This window comes from Cannabis sativa, chromosome 8 (genome assembly GCF_029168945.1).
Source record: "Cannabis sativa cultivar Pink pepper isolate KNU-18-1 chromosome 8, ASM2916894v1, whole genome shotgun sequence".
Lineage (NCBI taxonomy): Eukaryota > Viridiplantae > Streptophyta > Magnoliopsida > Rosales > Cannabaceae > Cannabis > Cannabis sativa.
The window spans coordinates 16,218,573-16,241,116 of record NC_083608.1 but is presented as its reverse complement, the minus strand read 5'-3'; the positions used below and the strand labels follow the sequence as shown (position 1 = coordinate 16,241,116).

At 43.3% G+C, this 22,544-nt stretch overlaps 1 protein-coding gene across 1 annotated transcript; it reads left to right on the top strand.

Moving 5' to 3' along the window:
• The first annotated feature begins 47 nt into the window (after positions 1 to 47).
• LOC133030431 (uncharacterized) lies at positions 48 to 22,478 on the top strand. The gene is made up of 3 exons (XM_061103170.1): positions 48 to 51; positions 2,578 to 6,243; positions 21,262 to 22,478. The coding sequence occupies exons 1-3, from the start codon at positions 48 to 50 to the stop codon at positions 22,476 to 22,478; spliced, it is 4,887 nt and encodes a 1,628-aa protein (XP_060959153.1).
• Positions 22,479 to 22,544: the final 66 nt, after the last annotated feature.

The window sequence follows — 22,544 nt, the reverse complement described above, 5'->3', positions numbered from 1 at the left end:
TGTGTCATTCATGAAATCTAGAGATCTTGTTATGACTAGACAAGAATATGGGTAATTACAAAATAATTAATAAATTAAATTGTATATATATTAAAGTCCAAGAGATAGGGGTGTTGATTGGATTATGTTGAAAAATCATTCATGGAATTTCATCTCAAAACTAATTAGTGATGGCTCCCTTAAAATGGTGGCTATTTTTTTGTGCTCACCAATCTTAAACCGTATCAGAGTGGACATGGTCATTGTCTGTATAGGTGATCACGTTTAATATTCAACCAGACCAACAAATTCAGGTAAGATTCCAACCAAATAGCATTATCAAGCCAAAACTTAATTAATATTTTAAACTTTATTGTATAATTAAAATTAATAATGTAGTTTCTACTGAAAATTATCTGTAACTGTTTTTTTTTCCTTAAAATTAAATCCACATTATTATATGTAAAAAAAAAACATATGTATCTAGCATTTTATTTAGAGTTTAAAAGAATACCTTTTTAATGAAAAACGCATACTTGATACAACTAGTAAAGAGGCAAATGACTAGTTAATTTTCATTGAAAATAGGCTATTTATGATATGTTAATTTGTAATACTAAATCATAAGTAAAGTAATTATATTGTTATAAGCAATTTCAAGATTAAAAATTTAGAAATAAAAAACAGTAAATTCTTTAAAAATTAATAATATAGGACACCAACAAATGAGTTGGAGTCAACTTGGCATTTTATGTTTGTTTTACATATTTAATATTACTTATACATCAAATTATAATAAATGAGACTGAGTTTAAAATTTTTATCATACATAAAATATTTCTTCACTTATTAGAATTCGATCACTTAGCCTGGCTAGGCCGGCTAATGACTTAAGTTAGAGATGTATACTTTGGTCATTTAGGTTATATAAATGTGCACTGTGTGAAGAACATAATTATAGTATATATATATATGTATACTAATTACATTCCATTATATTATATATCATAGGTCACATCTAGTGCTATATATGGGATTTTTCCTTAATTATATACACTCTGATCTGATTAAGAAAGTCACCCAAAGAGAACTTTATGGGGAAAAAATATTAATTATTAAATAGCCTAGAAGAAGAGAAGACCAAAATAAAATAATAGCATTAATTATCTAAAAAAAATAAATCAGATATTACCTCCCTTTGTTTGTTGAGGTTATTTTATTGGCATGTATAGCTAGTTATAGGACTTGTGATTGCATTAATTTATGGATTAATTGGATGCACAATTAGAAAAATTATATTGCGTATACATATATATATATAGTAGGAATCTTTATATTAAGATATATATAGGATTATTTCTTAGTGTCATCATTCTATTATGCATATTTCATACCATGAATCTATGATGTAATTTCTTCTTTATATATATGTATATTTTATATATAAGGTAAGCTTATCATGTTCACACACTGTAGTGATTTTTATTTTTGTTTTCTGATTTTTATTAATAGTAATTAAGTAGGCACCAAAACACATTAAATGTGAATGAATTATTCTTGTATATAAAAGAAATAGAAGAATAAAAGAAAAATACTAATCATACGGATTCGTAACTATATATAGTTATGTTATAATTTACAAACTGTTTATAGGGAGAAATGTTCTTATTTTATTAATGTGTGGAAGATAATTATATGAATTATTTTATTAATTTTAAGATATACTCCATGCACCTTATTGTACAGTATACACACCACATTCATCTTAAACTAACATGGTATTAGAATCGGTGTCTCCGCCTTTGACCTTCATTTGGGATTTTTTTTAAAAAAAAATTATAAATTTTCTGACATGTATACTCCTCAATGCACCTTGTGAAATTCTTTCAAAATATCACTTTTGCCTCGGCCCTCGTCGTAATTTCTTAAAGGTCATTCATTAATTATTATATTTGCATTTTTAGGTCCAAACTTTAAAAATAGTATCACATTATTAAAAAAAATTCATATACATATAAAATACAAAAACTACTACTCCTTTCATTAATTTTAATATAGAAACTCATTCACCTTACTATACACTCACTTTCATCTAAATATTTTCAAAATTTTAATTTCATAAAGTATATTCCCTTTACTTTAACATATTTGGTTCACAAAACAAAATTTAAAAAATATATGAGAGAATTTTATCCAAAACAATTATTTACTATAAAAGCATTTAAATTGAATAGTGTAACTGAAAAAATGTCCTCCAAGTATGCATTATTAGATTTTCAAAAAAAAAAAAAGTATGCATTATTAGGTAATATCAATTTAATTTATGATTTTTTGTTTTTTTGTTTTTTATCCTATCACCAAATCACCATCCTAAATTTGGAAAGTGTTGCTCATTTTACGGCTAAAGTTAGGAGTGAGTGGAAAATGAAACCATCATATATAACATATCTTACTATCTTGATGCCTTTTTTTCTAGAAAAAGACACAAAAATAAAAATAAAAAATAGCATGTTGTTGTTATGTGTATATTTTATGACATGTCACACATTCTAACTAAATATTGAGTTCTATATAATTTAATATAATAATTTTTAAAAGTATCAATTGTAAGAGAATACATCCTCTTCTCCCACGACAAAAAAGAGGGCAATCCTGACAGGGGTCCTTCCTCGGATTTTAGGCAATTATTGGACTCTTTTAATCTATCCCCGATTGATCCCGTGGGGCCTCCTCTCACCTGGAACAACAACGTAGCCCATCCAAAGAATATCCAGGAGAGGTTGGACTGGGGGATCATTAACAACTCTTGGACAAGTCTTTTTCCTGGAACCGCTCTTAACCACTTAGGTTTCTTCGGGTCAGACCACAGAGCGTTGGAATTAATCACTTCCCCTTGCCCGGGAACGGGGCAAAGCTCCCATAGCAAAAGGTTTCTTTTTGAGAATGTGTGGCTCCAGGATCCAAACTGGGATAGAATTTTGGATCAGTCTTGGACTTCCCCCTCAACCGTCGAGGAAGCTATACCTAATCTTATTGCCACCCAATCTTTGTGTGCTCAAAAGCTCAACTCTTGGAACCATAAAAAAACTTTCAATTTCAAAAATCAAATCAGTAAGCTTGAGAAAGAGCTTGAATTAGCCCGATCCAACTCTATTTGGGACAACCGCACTATCGAGACCATAAAGGATCTCCAATCCCGGCTCGATGCGTTACTCTACAAAGAGGAAGCTTACTGGAAACAGCGTTCCCGTACTCAATGGCTGGCTCAGGGAGACAAGAACACAAAGTTCTTCCACCGATTTGCCTCTCAGAGGAAAAACACGAATAAAATTCACCAACTCCATACGACAAATGGTGGCATGGTCTCTGATGAGGAAGGAATTATTCGAGAAATTGAGTCCCATTTTGACCAGCTATTTACCTCCTCCAGCCCCACCGTTTCTGATATGAATACCGCTTTGGAAGGAATTAGTCGCTCTCTCTCTGACTCTGACAAGTCCCTCTTGAGCGAGGGCTTTTCCCTGGACGAAATAGAGAAAGCTTTCTTCCAACTTCCCCTTGACAAAGCCCCTGGCCCGGACGGTTTCAATTCTCACTTCTACAAAGCCAACTGGCATGTTGTCAGGAACGATGTGCTTGAAGCGGCCTCCAGCTTTCTCAATGGAAATGCGAGTGTGGCCCCTCTGAATAACACCCTCATTACGCTTATTCCCAAAGTCCACCAACCTAAATGTATCTCCGCGTTTCGGCCCATTAGCCTCTGTAATATCATTTATAAGATCATCTCCAAGACCTTAGCTAACAGGCTGAAACTTGTTCTGAATTCTCTCATCTCACCTCACCAAAGCGCCTTCCTCCCGGGCCGTCTCATTTCCGACAACATTATTATAGCCCAGGAAGTCGCGCATTCCATCAAGCTCAAGACGCGAGGAAAAAAAGGTTGGATGGCGATCAAGCTTGACATGGCTAAAGCTTTCGATCGTGTGGAGTGGCCTTTCATAATAGCTATCCTCAGGAAGTTCCAATTCCCTCCGCGGTTTGTCCATCTGATTTCCACCTGTATCTCCACAGCCTCCTTCCAATTTAATCTTAACGGTAAAGTCTCAGGCAGCGTTAACCCTTCCAGGGGTATCCGCCAGGGCGACCCCCTATCCCCTTATCTCTTCCTGTTGTGTGCGGAGGGTTTCTCTTCCCTGCTGCATCAACAGGAAAGAAGGAAAACTCTTCTTGGCTTTAAAGTTGCTAGAAGAGCCCCCGCTATCTCCCACCTCCTTTTCGCAGACGACAGCTTCCTTTTTTGTCAAGCCAACATTAGCTCTTGCAATGTCATCAAAGAGGTTCTCGAGGCTTATGGGCGGGCCACGGGGCAACAAGTTAATTTCCAAAAATCCTCTTTGTATTTCTCCCCTAATGTTGAGCTTAGGGATCGAACTTTGATATCCGATTACATGGGTATCCCGGTTCGGTCTTCCTTTGAAAAATACCTGGGCCTCCCACAACATATTGGGCGATCGAAAAAACAACTGTTCCATTATCTGCATGAAAAGGTCTGGGGTCATCTCCATAATTGGAAGAATAAAGTTTTTTCTAAAGGTGGAAAGGAAACCCTGCTTAAATCTGTCATCCAAGCCATTCCCACCTACTCAATGGCGTGCTTCCGCCTCCCGATAGCCACCTGTCACTCTCTTGAATCCGTTATGGCCAATTTCTGGTGGGGTGTTAACGATAATAACCGGCCCAAAACTCATTGGCAAAGTTGGAAAAAACTCTGTCGATCCAAAAAGGAAGGAGGCTTAGGCTTTCGCTCCCTGACCCATTTCAACCAAGCCCTTCTCGCTAAGCAAGCCTGGAGAATCCTCCAGCAGCCAAACTCAACGGTGTCAAAAATTCTGTCTGCTAGATATTTTCCTCACTCATCCTTTCTAGATAGCTCGACTGAGCACTCTCCCTCCTTTGTATGGCGCAGCATTTGCTGGGGAAAAGAGTTGTTGCACAAAGGTTTAATTTCCAAAATTGGTAATGGGCAGAACACTTCCACGACTCGCGATCACTGGATTCCGGGTCTCTGTCAGGTTCCCATCCTTTCCCATGTCCCTGACACAGTTGCCTCGTTCATTTTGCCTTCCTCCTCTTGGGACTTAGTTAGCTTGCAAAGATGCTTTCTGCCTCATGTGGTTGAGCAGATCCTCTCCATTCCCCTCCCCCTCAGCCCTTGCCCCGATGAGTTCATTTGGGAACATTCCCAATCAGGCATCTATACTGCCAAATCTGGTTACCATATCAGTTTTTCTTGCTCACCCTCTTCGGATATCCCCTCCTCCTCTAAACCCTCGCCTTGGTGGAAAAATTTGTGGCATCTTCCCCTCCCTGCCAAAGTAAAACATTTTGCTTTCCGTGCCACAAACTCCACCCTCCCCACAGCCAAAAACCTAGCTCATAGGAAAATTATCCCTTCCCCAGTTTGTGACCGTTGTGGAGGAATGGAAGAGTCGGTTTCTCATGCATTGTTTTATTGCCGGAGCGTTAGAAGAGTCTGGAAAGGTACGCAATTTTATCCTTACATTTTTGCTAATTCTCTAGAAATATTATTTCATGATATCGTTGATATGATTTACTTTTCTCTGACCAAGAAAGATGTAGAGATTTTTCTTTGTACTGCTTGGCTTGTCTGGTATAACAGGAACAAAGCTCTAAAGAATCAAACCCACGACCCTGATCATGCGATTTTCAGTTTGGCTCAAAGCTTCCTTGAAGACTATCATTCCTCCCAGCGGGCCCCTTCACCTTCTCGCCCCAGACAGACGTCAGGCCCTTCTTCGTGGACTCCTCCAGCTGCGGGTCTTCTCAAGCTAAATGTGGATGCAGCACTATCTCAAGCCGCCCGAAAAGCGGGCTTCGGAGGTATCATCAGAAACAGCGATGGTCTGGTAGTTGCCGCCATTGCCCAGCCTCATTCCGGGGGAGGCTCGGTCCCAACCTTGGAAGCAAAATCTCTCCTTTCAGCGCTACAGTGGTGTATCAACGAGCATTTCTTAGTCCAAGAGGTGGAAACAGATTGCAAAGCCATAACTGATGCTCTCTCTGGCCATAAAGAAGATATGTCGGTTTTTGGTGACATCATTAAACAAATCAAGAATACTTTATCTTATTTCCCAGCTGCTCGGCTCTGCCACATTAATCGCGATGCTAACATCCTGGCCGATAAGCTAGCTCACCGAGCTCTTGGGTTAGATGAAGTAGCCATTTGGATTGGAGACGACCCCTGTAATTTAATTGATTTCTGTCTTCTTAGCGGGCTCCTTTCTTTCAAAAAAAAAAAAAAAAAATTGTAAGAGAATACATATAAAAAGTACTAGACATTACTAGTGCCTAATAACAATACTCATATTTGATTGGGGATTAAAGTACTTTTTTTTTTCTATTTTATTTGTGCTTTGTGATATGATACCAAGCATTACTATAGTGACTTTATAATGTTAATTGGATGTGAGTAATTGTGTGTGTACTATGTGGTGAGGAATAGGATGAAATTTGCCCCTTCAACAAGTAATATAATTAAGGTGGAATGGAAAGAAAACAATTTTTATTTTATTTATTTGTTTGGTTACTGTTGCTCCTGAATTCGCCCAAAATACGTGGACCAGTCGAAATGGGACACGTAGATCAGATAACTTGTAAATATTTGATAAGTCTTTGTACGCCATAAGGAAGCGCCATGGGCATAGGTCCCGGAGGAGACACCCGGAATACAAGGTACTCCCGGAAGCTCGCACAGCATGAAGGCTCTCCGGGACGTGTCAGGCCTCTCCTGAGTAATCAAGTCGCATTTAATGCCGCATGGGAGGAAGCGTGTTGGGACTGTAACACGCAATAAAGTCTGACGGCACAACCCCCAAACAGCAGCGCTACAGTAATGATCATTTAAGTCTAGCGACGGCTACTCTGCGAAGAGTCACGTCAATCACAAGGCAAAAAGGACATTCCTCATAAAAACCCTACAGCACCTAGGGATTTGACCATGCATCACCCATGGTATATTCATTGGAAATACCCAACTTTATGGATACTTACAGATACATGTGTAAGAACAATTCTAGGGATTACCCCACCAAAACACTATAAATACCCCCTCAAAGCTCATTTAATGGGGTCGAGAATCTTGGGTTGCATAAGAGCAAGAAGAGAAAATACTCACCAAGAACATTCTCTGTATTTATGAGAAAAACATTCTCTCAAGTGTGGAATCTGTATTAAATACATCCATTAATAACAAAGAGTCGTGGACTAAGGCTCATTGACGCCCCAACCACGTAAAAAATCTTCATCTCACTTTCTTACAGCTCTTTAATATAATCATATTCTATTAGCCCTATAAGGCACCCTGCTGAGGAAAATCAAACAAAAAACCCTACTTCTACCCCTGGGCGAATGAAAAAGGTGCAGGATCCGCGAAGGGTCCGCTCAGATTTCCCTAAAGGGAAAGGTCCGCAGAGGGGCAAGCCCCAGAGAGGGGGTCTTGGCCCTCAGGATCGAGGGGACCGGAAAAGCGTTTCTGTGCACCAGGAACCAGGGGGTAGAGGAAGAAGAGGACAGAGATGTCCTCCCATTGATCTGAGAAATCAAATCAATGGGAATCAAGGTGACCTCCGGGATCACCTTGACCAAAAAAGATACAGGCCCGTGGTTTCCTCGGGTACTTTAAACGAAGGGATTATGGCGGAACTTGCCATACTTCGAAAAGATATTGCTCGAGTCTCCCGGAGGCAAAAGGGAGACGACTCCGACTCGGACAGCGAGGATCGGGAGCCATGTGCCAAGCATATCCTGGAGGCGGAGCTCCCTAAAAACTTCAAGATGCCCGAAATGGCGGCATATACTGGGAACTCCGATCCCAGTGACCACTTGTCACGGTTCAACCGTGTCATGACAGTCATGCGGGTCAGCAATGACGCCAAATGCTTGTGCTTCCCCCTCACTCTGAGCGGATCAGCGGAGGAATGGTTCAAAAAGCTGGAACCAGGATCCGTGGGTTGTTGGAACAAACTCCAAACCAACTTCCGGAGACAGTTTGTCGCCGCCAGGAAGGTTAACTTGGAGGTTAGTGCCTTGACCAACATCAAGCAACTGCCCACCGAGACCTTGAAGAATTACATCAAGAGGTTCCGAGAGGAAGCCTCGAAGACTAAGAAAGTCGATGACGGACAACAGCTTGCGCTTCTCTAAGCAGGAATCCGCACTGGGACTCCCTTCTGGAACGAGTTGCAGCAAGAAGGCGCTGCTAGCCTCCAGGACTTCCAGAAGAGAGTCCAAAAATATATTAACCTCGAAGAAGCCCAGATCGTGGCTTACGGAGGTTACTATCCCACCGGGATAGCAGGGTACATGCCCGGAGTGTCGCCCTCGGGCACTGTCCCGACCGCGACTCCACAAGTGAGTGGCATACAATTCTCTGCTACTCCCGGGTACAGCCAAGGCCAAGCTTTGGCACCAGCATCTTCCCATTACGGCAACCCGTCCGGGGTGAATGGACGAGCTCCTTCACAGGCGGCCCCGTTTGTTAGCTTGACAGGCCCTACCCAGGGGTCGAGGAGCAAAAGGTCCTCCAAGGGCAGCACCCGAACGGGAGAGAAGCGCCAAAAGAAGGGGTACACACCCCAATATACTCAGTACACAGAGCTCACGGACTCCCAGGAACGTGTATATTTTGCCACTAGGCAAAATACGCACTACCGGAGACCACAGCCATTGTACAAGGATAGCTCCCGGAGAGATCCGAGTAAAAGATGCGAGTACCACAACGACATTGGTCATAGCACCAATGAGTGTAAGAATCTCAAAGACGAGATTGAAAATCTGATCCGCTTGGGCCACCTCTATGAGTGGATCAAAAATAGGTTGCCCCACCTTAATCCAGGGCAGGTGGCCGGGGGTATGCCTCCGGGAACGCCAGGGGGTACAGCAGGAGTATTGCCTCCAGCTACTCCCGCAGGTGACGCCCAGCATATCCCCGGACTACCGCCCCGGCCTAATGGACGGGTAGCCATGATCTCCGGAGGTCCCCATATTGGAGGAAACACTCGCAAGGAGCGAAAACGATATGCCGAGGCCACGAAACACAGTGAGGTGTGGGAGGTTACTCAACTCCCAGCTCAAAGGCCTCGGCTAATGGACCAACCCATAACGTTCACGGAAGAAGACGCCAAGACGGTGCGTTTTCCTCACCACGACCCGCTGGTCATAGAGACCCCCATCGCAAATAAAGTGGTGGCTAGGGTCCTGATTGACAATGGGAGTTCCGTGAACTTGCTCTTCAAAGAAGCCTTCACTGCGATAGGGTTGACCGACCGGGACCTCTCGCCTAGTGGGTCACAGCTCACAGGGTTTAACGGGACGACGCTAATCCCGATGGGAAAAGTAAGGCTCCCGGTTACCCTGTGCCCGGATACCCCCCAGAGCACATTTAAGTATTGCACCTTCGTGGTGGTAGACTGTCCAACAGCTTACAACGCGATCCTAGGCCGACCGGCCCTAGTGGACTTTGGTGCGATTACTTCAATCCGACACCTGTGCCTGAAATTCCCTACCCAGGAAGCCGGAGTCGGAACTGTGAGGGGAAATCAGGGAGAGGCCAGGCAATGTTACAATGTTGCCACCCACCTACCTATACTCATGGTCCGGGAATCCCCTGAAATAGAGAAGGCTGAAGAGGATGAGCTGGATCCTCGCATAGGGTCCGAAAGGGTCGTGGAACCAATGGAGGACGTCGAAGAAATACCAGTGTGCGACGACGACTCCACTAAAGTACTCCGGATAGGGAAAAGCCTGGATCCGGAGGAAAAAGACAAAATAATAAAAACACTGAAGGGCGCCATCGACATCTTTGCATGGCGCCAAGAAGACATGACCGGCATAAGCCCTCATGTCATCACCCATGTACTCAATGTCAACCCGGACATGCCCCCTGTACAGCAAAAGAGACGCCCGCTCGACTCGGTGAAAGCCGAGGCCTTAGAGAAAGAGGTGGACAAACTTTTGTCCAGTGGCATGATCCGCGACGTGTACTATCCGGAATGGCTGGCCAATCCGGTCCTGGTGCCCAAGCCGAACGGGACTTGGCGGGTTTGTATAGATTTCACAGATCTAAACAAAGCCTGCCCAAAGGACTGCTTCCCGCTACCCAGGATCGACCAGATGGTAGACGCCACGTCCGGATTTAAAAATTTCTTTGTCTTTCATGGATGCCTATCTTTGGGTACAACCAAATAAAAATGCATACGGCAGACCAGGAGTGCACTAGCTTCAGGACCGATAAGGGGGTATACTGCTACCTAGTCATGCCTTTCGGACTGAAAAACTCCGGAGCAACCTATCAAAGAATGGTTAACCGGATGTTTAAAAGCCTCCTGGGACGAAACATGGAGGTATATGTAGACGACATGCTCGTCAAATCCAAAGCATGCAACAGCCATGCAAGCGACTTAGAAGAATGTTTCGAAGTCGTCCGGAGATACGGTATGAAGCTCAACCCGAAAAAGTGCACCTTTGGGGTCAAGTCAGGAAAATTCCTAGGCTTCATAGTCAGCCAAAGGGGGATCGAAGCAAACCCGGAGAAAATCCAAGCTCTCCTGGACATGCCATCCCCCAAGAAGCATAAAGACGTACAGAGCTTGACCGGAAAGGTAGCTGCACTGAGCCGCTTTATCTCACGCTCCACGGACAAGTGCATACCCTTCTTCAACGTACTGAAGAAGTGCCAAAAGTTCGAATGGTCGGATGAATGCGAGGAGGCATTCAAGAGGTTAAAAGACCACATGGCCAAACCCCCTATCCTATCAAAACCCGTCCTTGGAGAAGACTTGTTCCTTTACTTGGCCGTCTCCGAGCACGCGGTTAGCGCTGCCTTGGTCGGGGAGGAAGAAAAAATTCAGCACCCGGTGTACTATGTCAGTAAGCGCATGATAGGGGCCGAGACAAGGTACCCAGTCATTGAAAAATTAGTATTCTGCCTCCTGGTGGCATCAAGGAAGCTGAGGCCATACTTCCAAGCCCATCCGATCAAAATCTTGACCAACCATCCGCTCCGGCAAGTTCTCCAGAAGCCTGAAGCATCCGGAAGACTCCTCAAGTGGGCGATGGAGCTGAGTCAATTCGACTTACATTACGTACCCCGGATTTCCATAAAAGGCCAAGCCTTGGCAGACTTCATCACTGAATGTAATGAAGTCGAGGCAACAGCTGATACGCCGGTACCGCCAATCCCCACTTGGAGGGTGTTTGTAGACGGAGCTTTTAATGAGAACAGTTCGGGAGCCGGAGTGGCTATGATATCACCTACTGGATTGCGGCTCCAGGCAGCACTCCGATTCAACTTCACAGCTTCAAACAATGAAGCCGAATATGAAGCCCTGATAGTAGGGCTGAAATTGGCCAAAGCTGTAGGAGCCAAAAGAGTGGAAGTCTACAGTGACTCTCAACTGGTCGTAAACCAGGTATCCGGAGAATACCAAACTCGCGGCGAGCGGATGGCCGCGTACGTAACAATAGTCCGAGAACTGCTCCACGAGTTCGCGGACTATAAAATAAAAAGAATCCCCCGAGAGAAGAACGCTCATGCGGACTGTCTGGCTAAGTTAGCCTCGGACAGTGAAATCGAAGAGCTGGGGATAGTACCAGTGGAACGCTTGGCAGAGCCAAGCATCAAAATAAAAGAGACCACACTAACGGTTGGGCAAGAACCCAGCTGGATGGTCCCCATCATAAAATACATAACCACAGGTGAGTTGCCCCAAGAAAGGGCACTGTCTCGAAAGATTCAGTATCAGGCTCATCGTTATATAATGATGGACCAAATTCTCTACCGGAGAGGACTCAGCATGCCTTATTTAAGGTGTGTATCGGACCCTGAAGCTAGACAAATCATGCTAGAGGTCCATGAAGGGTTCTGTGGAGATCATACGGGAGGACCCAGCCTCTCAAAGAAAATATTGAGGCAAGGGTACTTCTGGCCAACAATGAAAAAAGATTGTATAGACTATGTCCAAAAGTGTGACTCGTGCCAAAGGTACGCGAACATACCGAGAGCTCCTCCAAATGAGATCACCTTGATGACCAGCCCCTGACCCTTCGCGGTCTGGGGAATAGATCTCATCGGGTCTCTACCTACGGGAAAAGGAGGGGTAAAGTATGCAATAGTAGCAGTAGACTACTTCACCAAATGGACAGAGGCTGAGCCTATGAAGACAATAACTGCTAAGAAGGCATTGGACTTTGTTATCAAAAACATAGTGTGTCGATACGGCTTGCCTCACAAAATAGTCTCAGACAATGGAAAGCAATTCGATTGCGAGGAATTTACTGACTTCTGCAACCAACACGGAGTAGTGAAAAGCTTCTCCGCGGTAGCCAGGCCTCAAACAAACGGCCAGGCGGAAGCGGTCAATAAAATCCTAAAGGTCACCTTGAAGAAGAAGCTGCTGGCCTGTAAAAATAACTGGCCTGAAGAATTGCCAAGGGTATTATGGGCCTACCGGACGACCCCCAGAACCACAACCGGCCACTCGCCGTTCTCAATGGCGTACGGTTGTGAAGCAATGGTCCCGGTGGAAACATTATTCCCATCCCACAGGAGGACGACTTACGATCCTGCCACTAATCAGGCACTGCTCCAAGAAGCTTTGGATCAAGTCGAAGAACTCTGGGATGAGTCTCAAATACGGATGGCTGCTTATCAAAAGAAGGTGACCAAGTATTTTAACTCCAAGGTTAAAAACAGAAAATTCGCTATTGGGGATATGGTCCTAAGAAGGGTTTTTCCAGCCACCCAAGAACCCGGAGTGGGGGTACTTGGACCAAATTGGGAGGGACCATATGAGATCGAGGACGAGATCGGTTCTGGCACTTACAAACTAAAAAGAATGGACGGAACCACCGTCCCAAGAGCCTGGAATGCCGATCACCTCAGAAAATATTACCAGTAGCGAATTAAAACTTAGATTTTGTTCAAAGGGTTTGTACCGTCCAAATGTATACCTCCTCTATATTAAATAAAACTGAGTGCCTTAAAAACAAAGTTTCTATGCCACTCAGCGGGGTACTAGGGTATACCGCACGGACAAACAAAAAACAAACTAAGTAAAATATCCTGACCCAAAGGGCAGGTCAAAGAGTATGCACAAAAATAAAAAGCATAAGTATAAAAACCCTGATCCAAAGGACAGGTTAAAAAACATAAGTGTGACAAAAAAAAAAAAGATCGCATAAAAAATATCCTAGCCCAAAGGGCAGGTCATATACATATAAACGGCCCGGGGACAGGCCTTAAAATATAATTGTCTCCCCTTCAGATGAAAGCTGCTACCTATATGTAAATTGTTCTAAGGCAGCAGCAAATATGTACAAACAAAAAAAAAAAGAGTTATAAAAGAAGCGGGTGGAATCTTGGTCAGTTGTACGGCAGCTCAGTCAGCCCGCGGAGGAAGGCGAGGTCCAATACGCGCCTCTAGCGCGGCATCAAGCTTCTTCTTCTTTTCCCGAAATTTGGCAATCATTTCCTCGGGTTTGGGATAAAAAGTAAGCTTGATATTCTGATCATTGGTGGACCAAGCCATGCAGACACCATCATCGAAGCGCTTCGGGCACCGGGCGCAGGAAACGGGAGAGAGGAGCTCGGCCCTCTTGGCCTTCCTGGTGGATTGTTCTTTGAAATCCCTAAGCTCCTTCAGCTCCGCAGCTAGAGCGGCCTTGGACTCTATGTCCGCCTGGTGAGTTTCCTTTAAAGATCTCACTTTGGCGACCATTTCATCCAAAGCCTCCCTGGCCTCCCGGAGGTCTCGCCTGGCCTTCTCAGCAGCCTCGGTTTGAGTCCTTAGTTCCTCCTGATGATGGGCCTCCATCCTGTCCCTCCGCTGAGCCTCGTCCCGGATCATGGCCTCCGCCTGAGCCTCCCTCCGTTTGGCCTCCTCTTCCTTGGCCTTGGCAGTCGCCTCCTGGCGCTCGGCAGCCTCCTGGTAGATCTGCCTCTCCGCTGTGAGGTCCTGAAGGACCTTCCTGACATCGTTCATGTCCCCAAAGTCAGACAGAACGAAGCCATGGTTTATGATGTTCTTGGAGAGGCGGCCAGCCTCAGCAGCAAGCTGAACCATAATGCAAGCATAAGAAGGAGGAATTTCTCAAAGGGAAAAATAAAATATAAAAGGAAAAGCAGAAATTGCAAAGTACTTACCACCGTGAGAGAATGGTTGAGATCCTGAACCTGGAAGATGGAGTTCAGGGAAGCGCAAGTGGCAAACCGCTTAGGCGCGCAACGGGTGAGCTGAGAAGCGAACTCGCCGGTCATCTCCACGGCAAAAGGAGCCAAGGTAGGCCCTAGGAAGCGACAGAACCAGTCCGATAAGGGGTCCAGATTAAGGTCCCACGGATCCTGGTATTCCGGGTGGTTGATGCTCGCCTCAACCTCAGCTCGCAGAATCCTCCTAAGGGCTTCCACTTCGGCGTACCCCCGGGAGTACTCATCCATAGCATAGTTATGCTTGGCTATTCGAAGCTCCTGCCTCACCTCGTCCCCCGGAATCGGGGTAAGCACGATGTTGGGAGGAGCAGGATTTTCCTCCATGGGGGAAACCCCGCCGTCCAGACCATGAGCAGGAGTGTCGGCCCTCCGAGGTTTCTTGGACTCATCCTGGGCAATCATCTTGCCCTTGCGCTTACGAATCAGAGCCACCTCATGCTCCCCTTCGCCCTCCTCAGCTTCCTCCGGAAGGGCTCGGGGCTCTCCCGCACCCTCAGCGGCTCCCTCCGAGAAGTCCCATCCCTTCCCGTGGCCTTCTCCCGGGAGCACCTCCTCGTCATCCACTAAGTCAATAGTGTCGGGGGGAGCGCTGGAAGAAACCTTCAAGGAAGGGGCCGGGGGAGAAGAGGTAAAGGCCGGAGGAGCCACGAGAGTATGAACTCCAGCAAGCTGGTCCAGGATGGCATCCATGGAGATACCTGATTCACAAAATAAGCAAGTGTTAGAAGACCGTGAGGAACCGCTTATACAAGACATAACAAATAAGCTACTCCTACCCGAACTTCCTAATTCAGCCCTAGCAAAGTCCTGAACTTTAATGCTGGTGGCGTCATCTCCGAGATAACTGTCCGAGGGACGGAACCAGCTGGACGTTATGTAAGCTGATGGACCTAAGGGAATAGGTTCCGGAGGGCCGGAGCCCATCCGGGACCGACCTAGGTAATCTCCTAAGTTCGAAAAATAAAATTCCTTCAAACGATCCCCCCACTGGGTCGACGGCATCTTAAATCTACGAAGACGCTCGTCGAACCCTACGGGCCTACGACTGGTGTATTCATCAACGGGAAGAACATAACGAATTATCAAGGGAGACTTACCGCCGGCACCGGAGGTGCTAGCACCGGGAGCCCCCGAGTTTGGTTCGGGGACCGAAAGCTGTGGCCGGGAAGTCTGCTTCTCGGAAGAATCTTCAATACGAAGGGGCCTCCTGGCAGGACGATCCCCAATCTCTTCTTGAAGAATCTTGTCAAAAAATTTAGCCTCGGACTTCCCGGCAATGGCTTGGCTCCTTCGCACCACCGGACTCCCCACGCGAAGTCCTCTCCCAGAGGCAGCCTGGGCCTGAGAGTATGCTTTCTCCTGGGCCTTCCGGTAGAGATAATCTTGGTACTTCTTCTCTGCCGTGGCAATGAGCTCATCCCGGAAGGCCTTCTCCGCAACCGGCGCCCTCACGTTGGGGCAGATGACCCGTGAGAGGTTGGAGTCCTCCACGGATTGGTGAGAAAGGATAAGTTTGGCCTTCCTACAATTCTCCGTGGTGACTAGGCCCCCGACATCAAGATCGGCGCGGTCATAGGAGGCAAAGGCTTGGGCCCTTCGGAGGAAAGCCTGAGTAGGAGGCGTCCGCTGGTAAGGTGGGATCCGCACCCACTCCGTGAGAAGCTCCGGGTGGTCCACGGCCCTGAACCCGGAGGAGAAGAAAAAGCGGTGGCGGTACTCCTTAACGTGAGTCTGCCTATTGTACGGAACCACCCCCTCGTTAGCAGGGTGAATCCGGAACCCATAAAAACCATCCTTAAGTTTGTCCCCTTTCTTGGGGACGGATACAAGTTCGTAAAAATACAAAATTTCCGCCGGGCTGGGAGACCCCCAGCCGTGGGCGGTATAAAAAATAAATAAGCCTGAGAGCAGGCGGTAAGCTTGAGGAATGAGTTGGTATGGCGCAAGGCCGACAAATACAAGGAAATTAACAAAGTAATCTTGAAGCGGGAGCATGGCACCGGCCATCAAATGAGTCTGGCTCCAAGCCCCGAAGCCGTCATAGTTATGATTAGGCGTCTCTGAGTCGCGAGGAGGCCGGTGATAGGTCCCTGAAGTGGAGGGTTTGATCCCAGCGACTTCTATGATATTCTCCCGAATTTGAGTGAGGACAAGTCAAGGTGGATCGAAGCTCAGCCGCTTCCCACCCAGTCGCACGGGATTTATACCCCTCCTGGGCAACAGGTCCCAGGGAAACCTCCTCCAACGTGGCCATGTCTTTTCCCTTCTTCTTCGAAGATTTCGAACCAGAAGCAGACATTTTGTGTTCTGCGAAAGACAAAAAGGGAAAAAGAAAATTCCAGCAGTTAGGTCCCATACCAAACCCTAAGTCAAGAAAAAGGGAGTGGGGGTCCCCTAACCGCTGGAAAGAGGCCCCCTCCGGACACGTGTCACATGAGAAACCCTAGAGAGAATCCCTGAACAAGTGTCGGGTGCAGTGAAATCGCAGAAAGTGGTTTTGCAACAAAAAAAAAAAGAAGAAAGAAAAAAAAAAAGAAAAACCATTCTATGCCCTAAGCAACTGTTGAACGAAGAACACATGGCTCTCTTCAACAAAGCTGTACGATTATAACAGAGGCATGATAATGGCGATTCTACAACTAAGGCAGTAAACATAAAGCAGAACACTCAAAGAACTTAAAACACTCACACACTCAGAACTCGAAGTACGAACCCAGAAATCGAACGAAGTAAATGAAAGCATGTTATTATCTAAGGATGCAAGAAACTTACAGTAGATCGTTGAACTGGGGGTACTGGATGTGGTTGAGTAAAAGTTGAGAAGAACTGGCGAAGGCAAACACTAGAAAACTGAAAGAAACGTCTAAGTGCTAAGTCAGTTCGTGCTACTTTGAAGAATTTTTTTTTCTCTGAGAAATTCGAGCAAAAATGGCAAGAAATGGAAAGTAACCGAAATGAAGGAAAGGTAGTGGCTTTTATAGGCAAAAACGCATGAGGAACAGGCGTCAACACCTACCAATCGCACGGTGGGGGAGATGCACGATTCGAATTCCCGAAAATCAACGGATCAGATCAATCTGCCATAAAGGCGGTGGAAACGTTTGAGTATCCGTCTGACACCATTAATGCGCCGCATCAATCAAAGGACGTGAAACGAATCGACCTCTGCAAAAGCAAATCGCTGCATTTAATGCCATCATTAGACGCACCTTCACGCGCCCCAAGCTCGTGTCAGGAGACCGAGGAGGCGGCCGGAGACATTCCTACAAAAAGCAAATCGCTGCATTAAATGTCATCATTAAATGTGCCCCCGCGCGCTCCAGGCTTGAGCCAGGGAAACGAGGAGTCGACCGGAGGCACCTAAGCAAGCCTTGGTTTATTTTTTCCAAGTAAACAAGGCTTGGGGGGTAAATGTTGCCCCTGAATTCGCCCAAAATACGTGGACCAGTCGAAATGGGACACGTAGATCAGATAACTTGTAAATATTTGATAAGTCTTTGTACGCCATAAGGAAGCGCCATGGGCATAGGTCCCGGAGGAGACACCCGGAATACAAGGTACTCCCGGAAGCTCGCACAGCATGAAGGCTCTCCGGGACGTGTCAGGCCTCTCCTGAGTAATCAAGTCGCATTTAATGCCGCATGGGAGGAAGCGTGTTGGGACTGTAACACGCAATAAAGTCTGACGGCACAACCCCCAAACAGCAGCGCTACAGTAATGATCATTTAAGTCTAGCGACGGCTACTCTGCGAAGAGTCACGTCAATCACAAGGCAAAAAGGACATTCCTCATAAAAACCCTACAGCACCTAGGGATTTGACCATGCATCACCCATGGTATATTCATTGGAAATACCCAACTTTATGGATACTTACAGATACATGTGTAAGAACAATTCTAGGGATTACCCCACCAAAACACTATAAATACCCCCTCAAAGCTCATTTAATGGGGTCGAGAATCTTGGGTTGCATAAGAGCAAGAAGAAAAAATACTCACCAAGAACATTCTCTGTATTTATGAGAAAAACATTCTCTCAAGTGTGGAATCTGTATTAAATACATCCATTAATAACAAAGACTCGTGGACTAAGGCTCATTAACGCCCCAACCACGTAAAAAATCTTCATCTCACTTTCTTACAGCTCTTTAATATAATCATATTCTAGTAGTTGCCGAAAATCTCGGTCAACAGTTACATTTTAAAGTATTGGAATATCATTTTAATAGAATGGTTTTTTTATCATTTTAATAGAATGACTATTCTATTTTGAAATAAAATAAAAGACTATTTTAATGCAAAATTTGAATAAATTTAATAATTTTTTTATTAATTTTTTTTTATATATTTTAAATTTTATTTCATTTCATTCTTATTCTAATTTTTATTGTTATTGTTATTAAAATATTTTCATTTACACTAAGTGTGACCTAAGAGTTAGTCAAGTTAATTAATGTTTTCACACTCTATGCATGAAAAAGGACAAGTATCTACATATGTGATGTATCCTTAGGCTTAGGTATGGACATTGAATATTGGTGATGTGATGTGAATACTTTTACATTAGAATGTAACACAGGAAAGTTGGCTGGCTTGTCTACATAATAAAGTATAAAGTCAAAAAATGTCATTGTATCGAAATAAAAAGTGATTATTAAATTTAAGGATGATGCTGTGTAGTTGAAAAGTAGTGTGATAACACAAAGCCAAACAGAATCAAAAGTAGTGAGTAGTGAGATTCTGTTATGGACAGAGAGAGAGAGTCTTTTACCACTACTACTACTACTTTTTGTGTTATCTTTAATGGCGCGTTTACTAAATTATAATTGGAATCAGAATAATCAATGGGAGAAATGTATCGGTTTAAAATGGAAAATAATCGGAAATAATATTTTATTATGATGTTTACTAAACTGTCCGGAAAGAAAACAAGAATCATATTATTTTGTTTACATAACTAGGAAAAGTAATCGGAATGCTTTAATTTGACAAAATTGCCATTATTAGAACATGTAATTATTTTCTGTTTATAGATTTTTAAGGGGTATATTTGTCTTTTTCATTTTTAATTAAAAAAATTAAGTAAGGAAAGGGAAAAGCATTCTCTATGAAAATAGAGGGAGAACCTTTCTTTTCTCCCTAATTTGTGAGGGTCCCACTAGTTTTTCTCTTTCCAAAATTTAGTAAATAATTGTATGAGAATCAATAAACATGCCATAATTATTATTTTAGTGCTTCTCCAAATCTCATCTTATCTATATCCACAAATACCCCCAAACTCCTAATTCTACAAGTCAACTTTTTTTTTAGTCATTTATCCTTTTTAAGAAGAAATAAAGTCCGGAGAAGCCAGGCCAAAAATCATAAAAAAATATATAAAGATAAGATAAAAATAAAAATATTTTTAATTATTTTTTTATGTAATTTAAAAAAAAAAAAAAAATGGGAGAGGAAGCCTACGTCCCCTAACTCTGTCATTGGAGGGCACTTCACCCTTTGACGCTCTATAGAGACTTTTTAAATGGTGAGGGAGAATGCAGACTTATTATTAATGGCGAAGCCCATAAATTGAAAAAGAGGCCATATATATAACAAATTTTAAAAATTATTTATTTTCATTCTTATTTAAATTTTACATGTAATTAAAAAAAAAAAATAGGAGGGGTCATACACTCTTCGGTAGGGGTGTTCATCAAACCGCCCAAATCGCTCAAACCGCCCGCACCGCACCACACTGTAAAAAAAAATGCGGTTTGAAATTCTTTGCGGTGTGCGGGCGCGGTTTGAATTTTTCCTAAACCGCGCGGTGCGGTGCGGTTTGCGGTTTTGAATTGTTAATATGCGGTTCAAACTGCACCGCACCGCATATTATAAAAACACCAATTTTTATATTTATTTACGTCTAATATGTGAATATTCAACTTAAAGTTTACTATTCTTTCAATAAAAAAAAAACTTAAAGTCTACTAATTATTGTATTGTTGACACTTAATTTTTTTTTTTTCATATTTATTTTTAAGTCTTATAGTATTTTGACAAGTTTTGCTCAAAGTTTGTTGTATTTGTGATAGTTTAATTATTTAATTATAGTCTAAACCACAAAAACCGCACCGCACCGCACTATTTTTTGCGGTGGCGATTTTTGCGGGTTTTGAATTTCGCGGTGCGAGTGCGGTTTGAGAAATTTGAAAAACCGCATGTGCGGATTAGTTTGAAAAAACAGTCAAAAACCGTACCACCCGCACCGCGAACAACCCTACTCTCCGGCATCTATTATTGAATTTTCGTCATATGAGTACTACACCCCCTCGAGTTGTTTTGTCTCCTTTTTAGGTGGAATTTACGTGGTTACTTAATTATATTTAGTTTGTTTTTATTGTAGGAAAAAATTAGTATGAATTTTTCTTATATTGATATAGTTTGTGACTTTTTTATTTTATACTCGTGTTACTGAATTATATATTGTAAATTATTTAAATTTTTTAAAATTTTACAAATATCTAAATAACTATAATGTATACAATTATGAAAAAAAATTAAGTAATAAATTTTTAAAAAACTAAAATAATTAAGAGTTATAATAGTGTACCCTATTTTAATAGAATTTAAATTTATTGTAAAAGCACTCAATAGTATTTTATTACCCTCTCCATTATCACTTTAAATTTAGGTCGCTTACTTTTGCTTGACTTGTAGGGGTTGACTCCTTTAAACTGTTAAACACTATTCCTCTTAAAAATATAAAATAAATAAAGCACTCAAAACACTAAAATATATAATGTTAATTAAAGTGATAATTATTGCCAAAAAAAAATAAGGTGATGATTATGATAATGCCATACACAATATAATTTTGTAATTGTGCATGTGCCATGTACTAAACTAATGAATTTAATGAGATAATTTAAGCATATTAATTCAAATTTCCCTAGTAAATCGTATCTTTTGATACGTTTGTTGTCTCTCTGTTTTGAGAGTGGGCTGTTTTTGTCAAGTTTCAATTTTGTTAATGAACTTTACTGAAAGAGATATGGAAAACAATGGAGATCTCATCAGCATTGACGAAGAAGAGGTTGAAGTTTTAAGGCTTCCAACAAGCAGGGCAGAGGAGGTGGCGATTGATACTCGTTGGTGCTTGGTGGGGAAACTACTCACAGGGCGGGTCTCAGATTTTAATGTATTTCAGAACATGATGGCGTTTCTTTGGCAGCCGGGGATGGGAATGTATGTGAAGGAACTCAACCCGAACCTATTCCTTTTTCAATTTTACCACGAGATCGACATACAACGTGTTATAGACGGGAGTCCTTGGACATACGATCGGAAACCATTTATTTTTACAAGACTCAAGGAGGGTGATAATCCACGTCTCGTTGAGATCAACCAGATGGATATGTGGGTTCAACTGCACAACTTGCAACCGGGTAACATGACTCTGAGTGTAATCACAGCGCTGGGGAATTTCATAGGCACTTTTATTGAATCGGATCCCAACAACTTTGTAGGTGTTTGGCGTGACTTTCTTCGGATTCGAGTCCGTATTAATGTTGACAAACCAATAAAGCGTCGGATGAAAGTAAGTTCAGATATCTCTTCTTGGTACTGGGCGAATTTTAAATACGAAAAACTACCAACCTTTTGCTTCATATGCGGCATAATCGGGCATTCGGAGAGGTTTTGTCCCAGGCTTTTTTTGAAGCCTCTGCATCTCCAACAGAAACCATATAACCTGGAACTGAGGGCTTCGTTACAGAGAAGACACTCAACATTTGGAGCACAGTGGCTCCGTTCTGGAGTGGTGGTGCGGGAAGAACCGAGACAGACCTTCACCGGCGGCAGTTCTGAACAGGGGATCAATTTGATCCCTATTTCTTCGGAGCATTCAGGGGGATTGGAAAGGAGAATCAATGGAATTGATATCAATCATATTGATGTGCACAATGAGAGGCGTGCTGGCAGGGAGGATTTTAGGGAAGTTAATGAAGAAGATATGACTCTGCATGTAAACAATAATGGAAACTTTTTTGACTCAACAATTACTACAATTATTGACTCAAAAAGGAGAAGACCAGATTCTAGTGGGGGTAGCATTGTGGGCCCACGGAATAAAGAAGATTCAAGAATAGTAGATGAAATGGATCAAGATATGGTGGGCTTCCTAAAAAATGGGCCTTTGGCGGGTTCTGGTTTCCAGACCCGCCCAGAGTTATGAGTTGTTTAAGTTGGAATTGCCGTGGGCTTGGGAACCCGCGGGCCAAACAATTCTTATCGGACCTTG

Excerpts from the sequence above, each read along its gene's own strand:
- LOC133030431 (XM_061103170.1), top strand. Across the intron at positions 6,244-21,261 it reads TTGGATTGGAGACGACCCCT|TTTCAATTTTGTTAATGAAC; the intron begins GTAATTTAATTG and ends GTTTTTGTCAAG.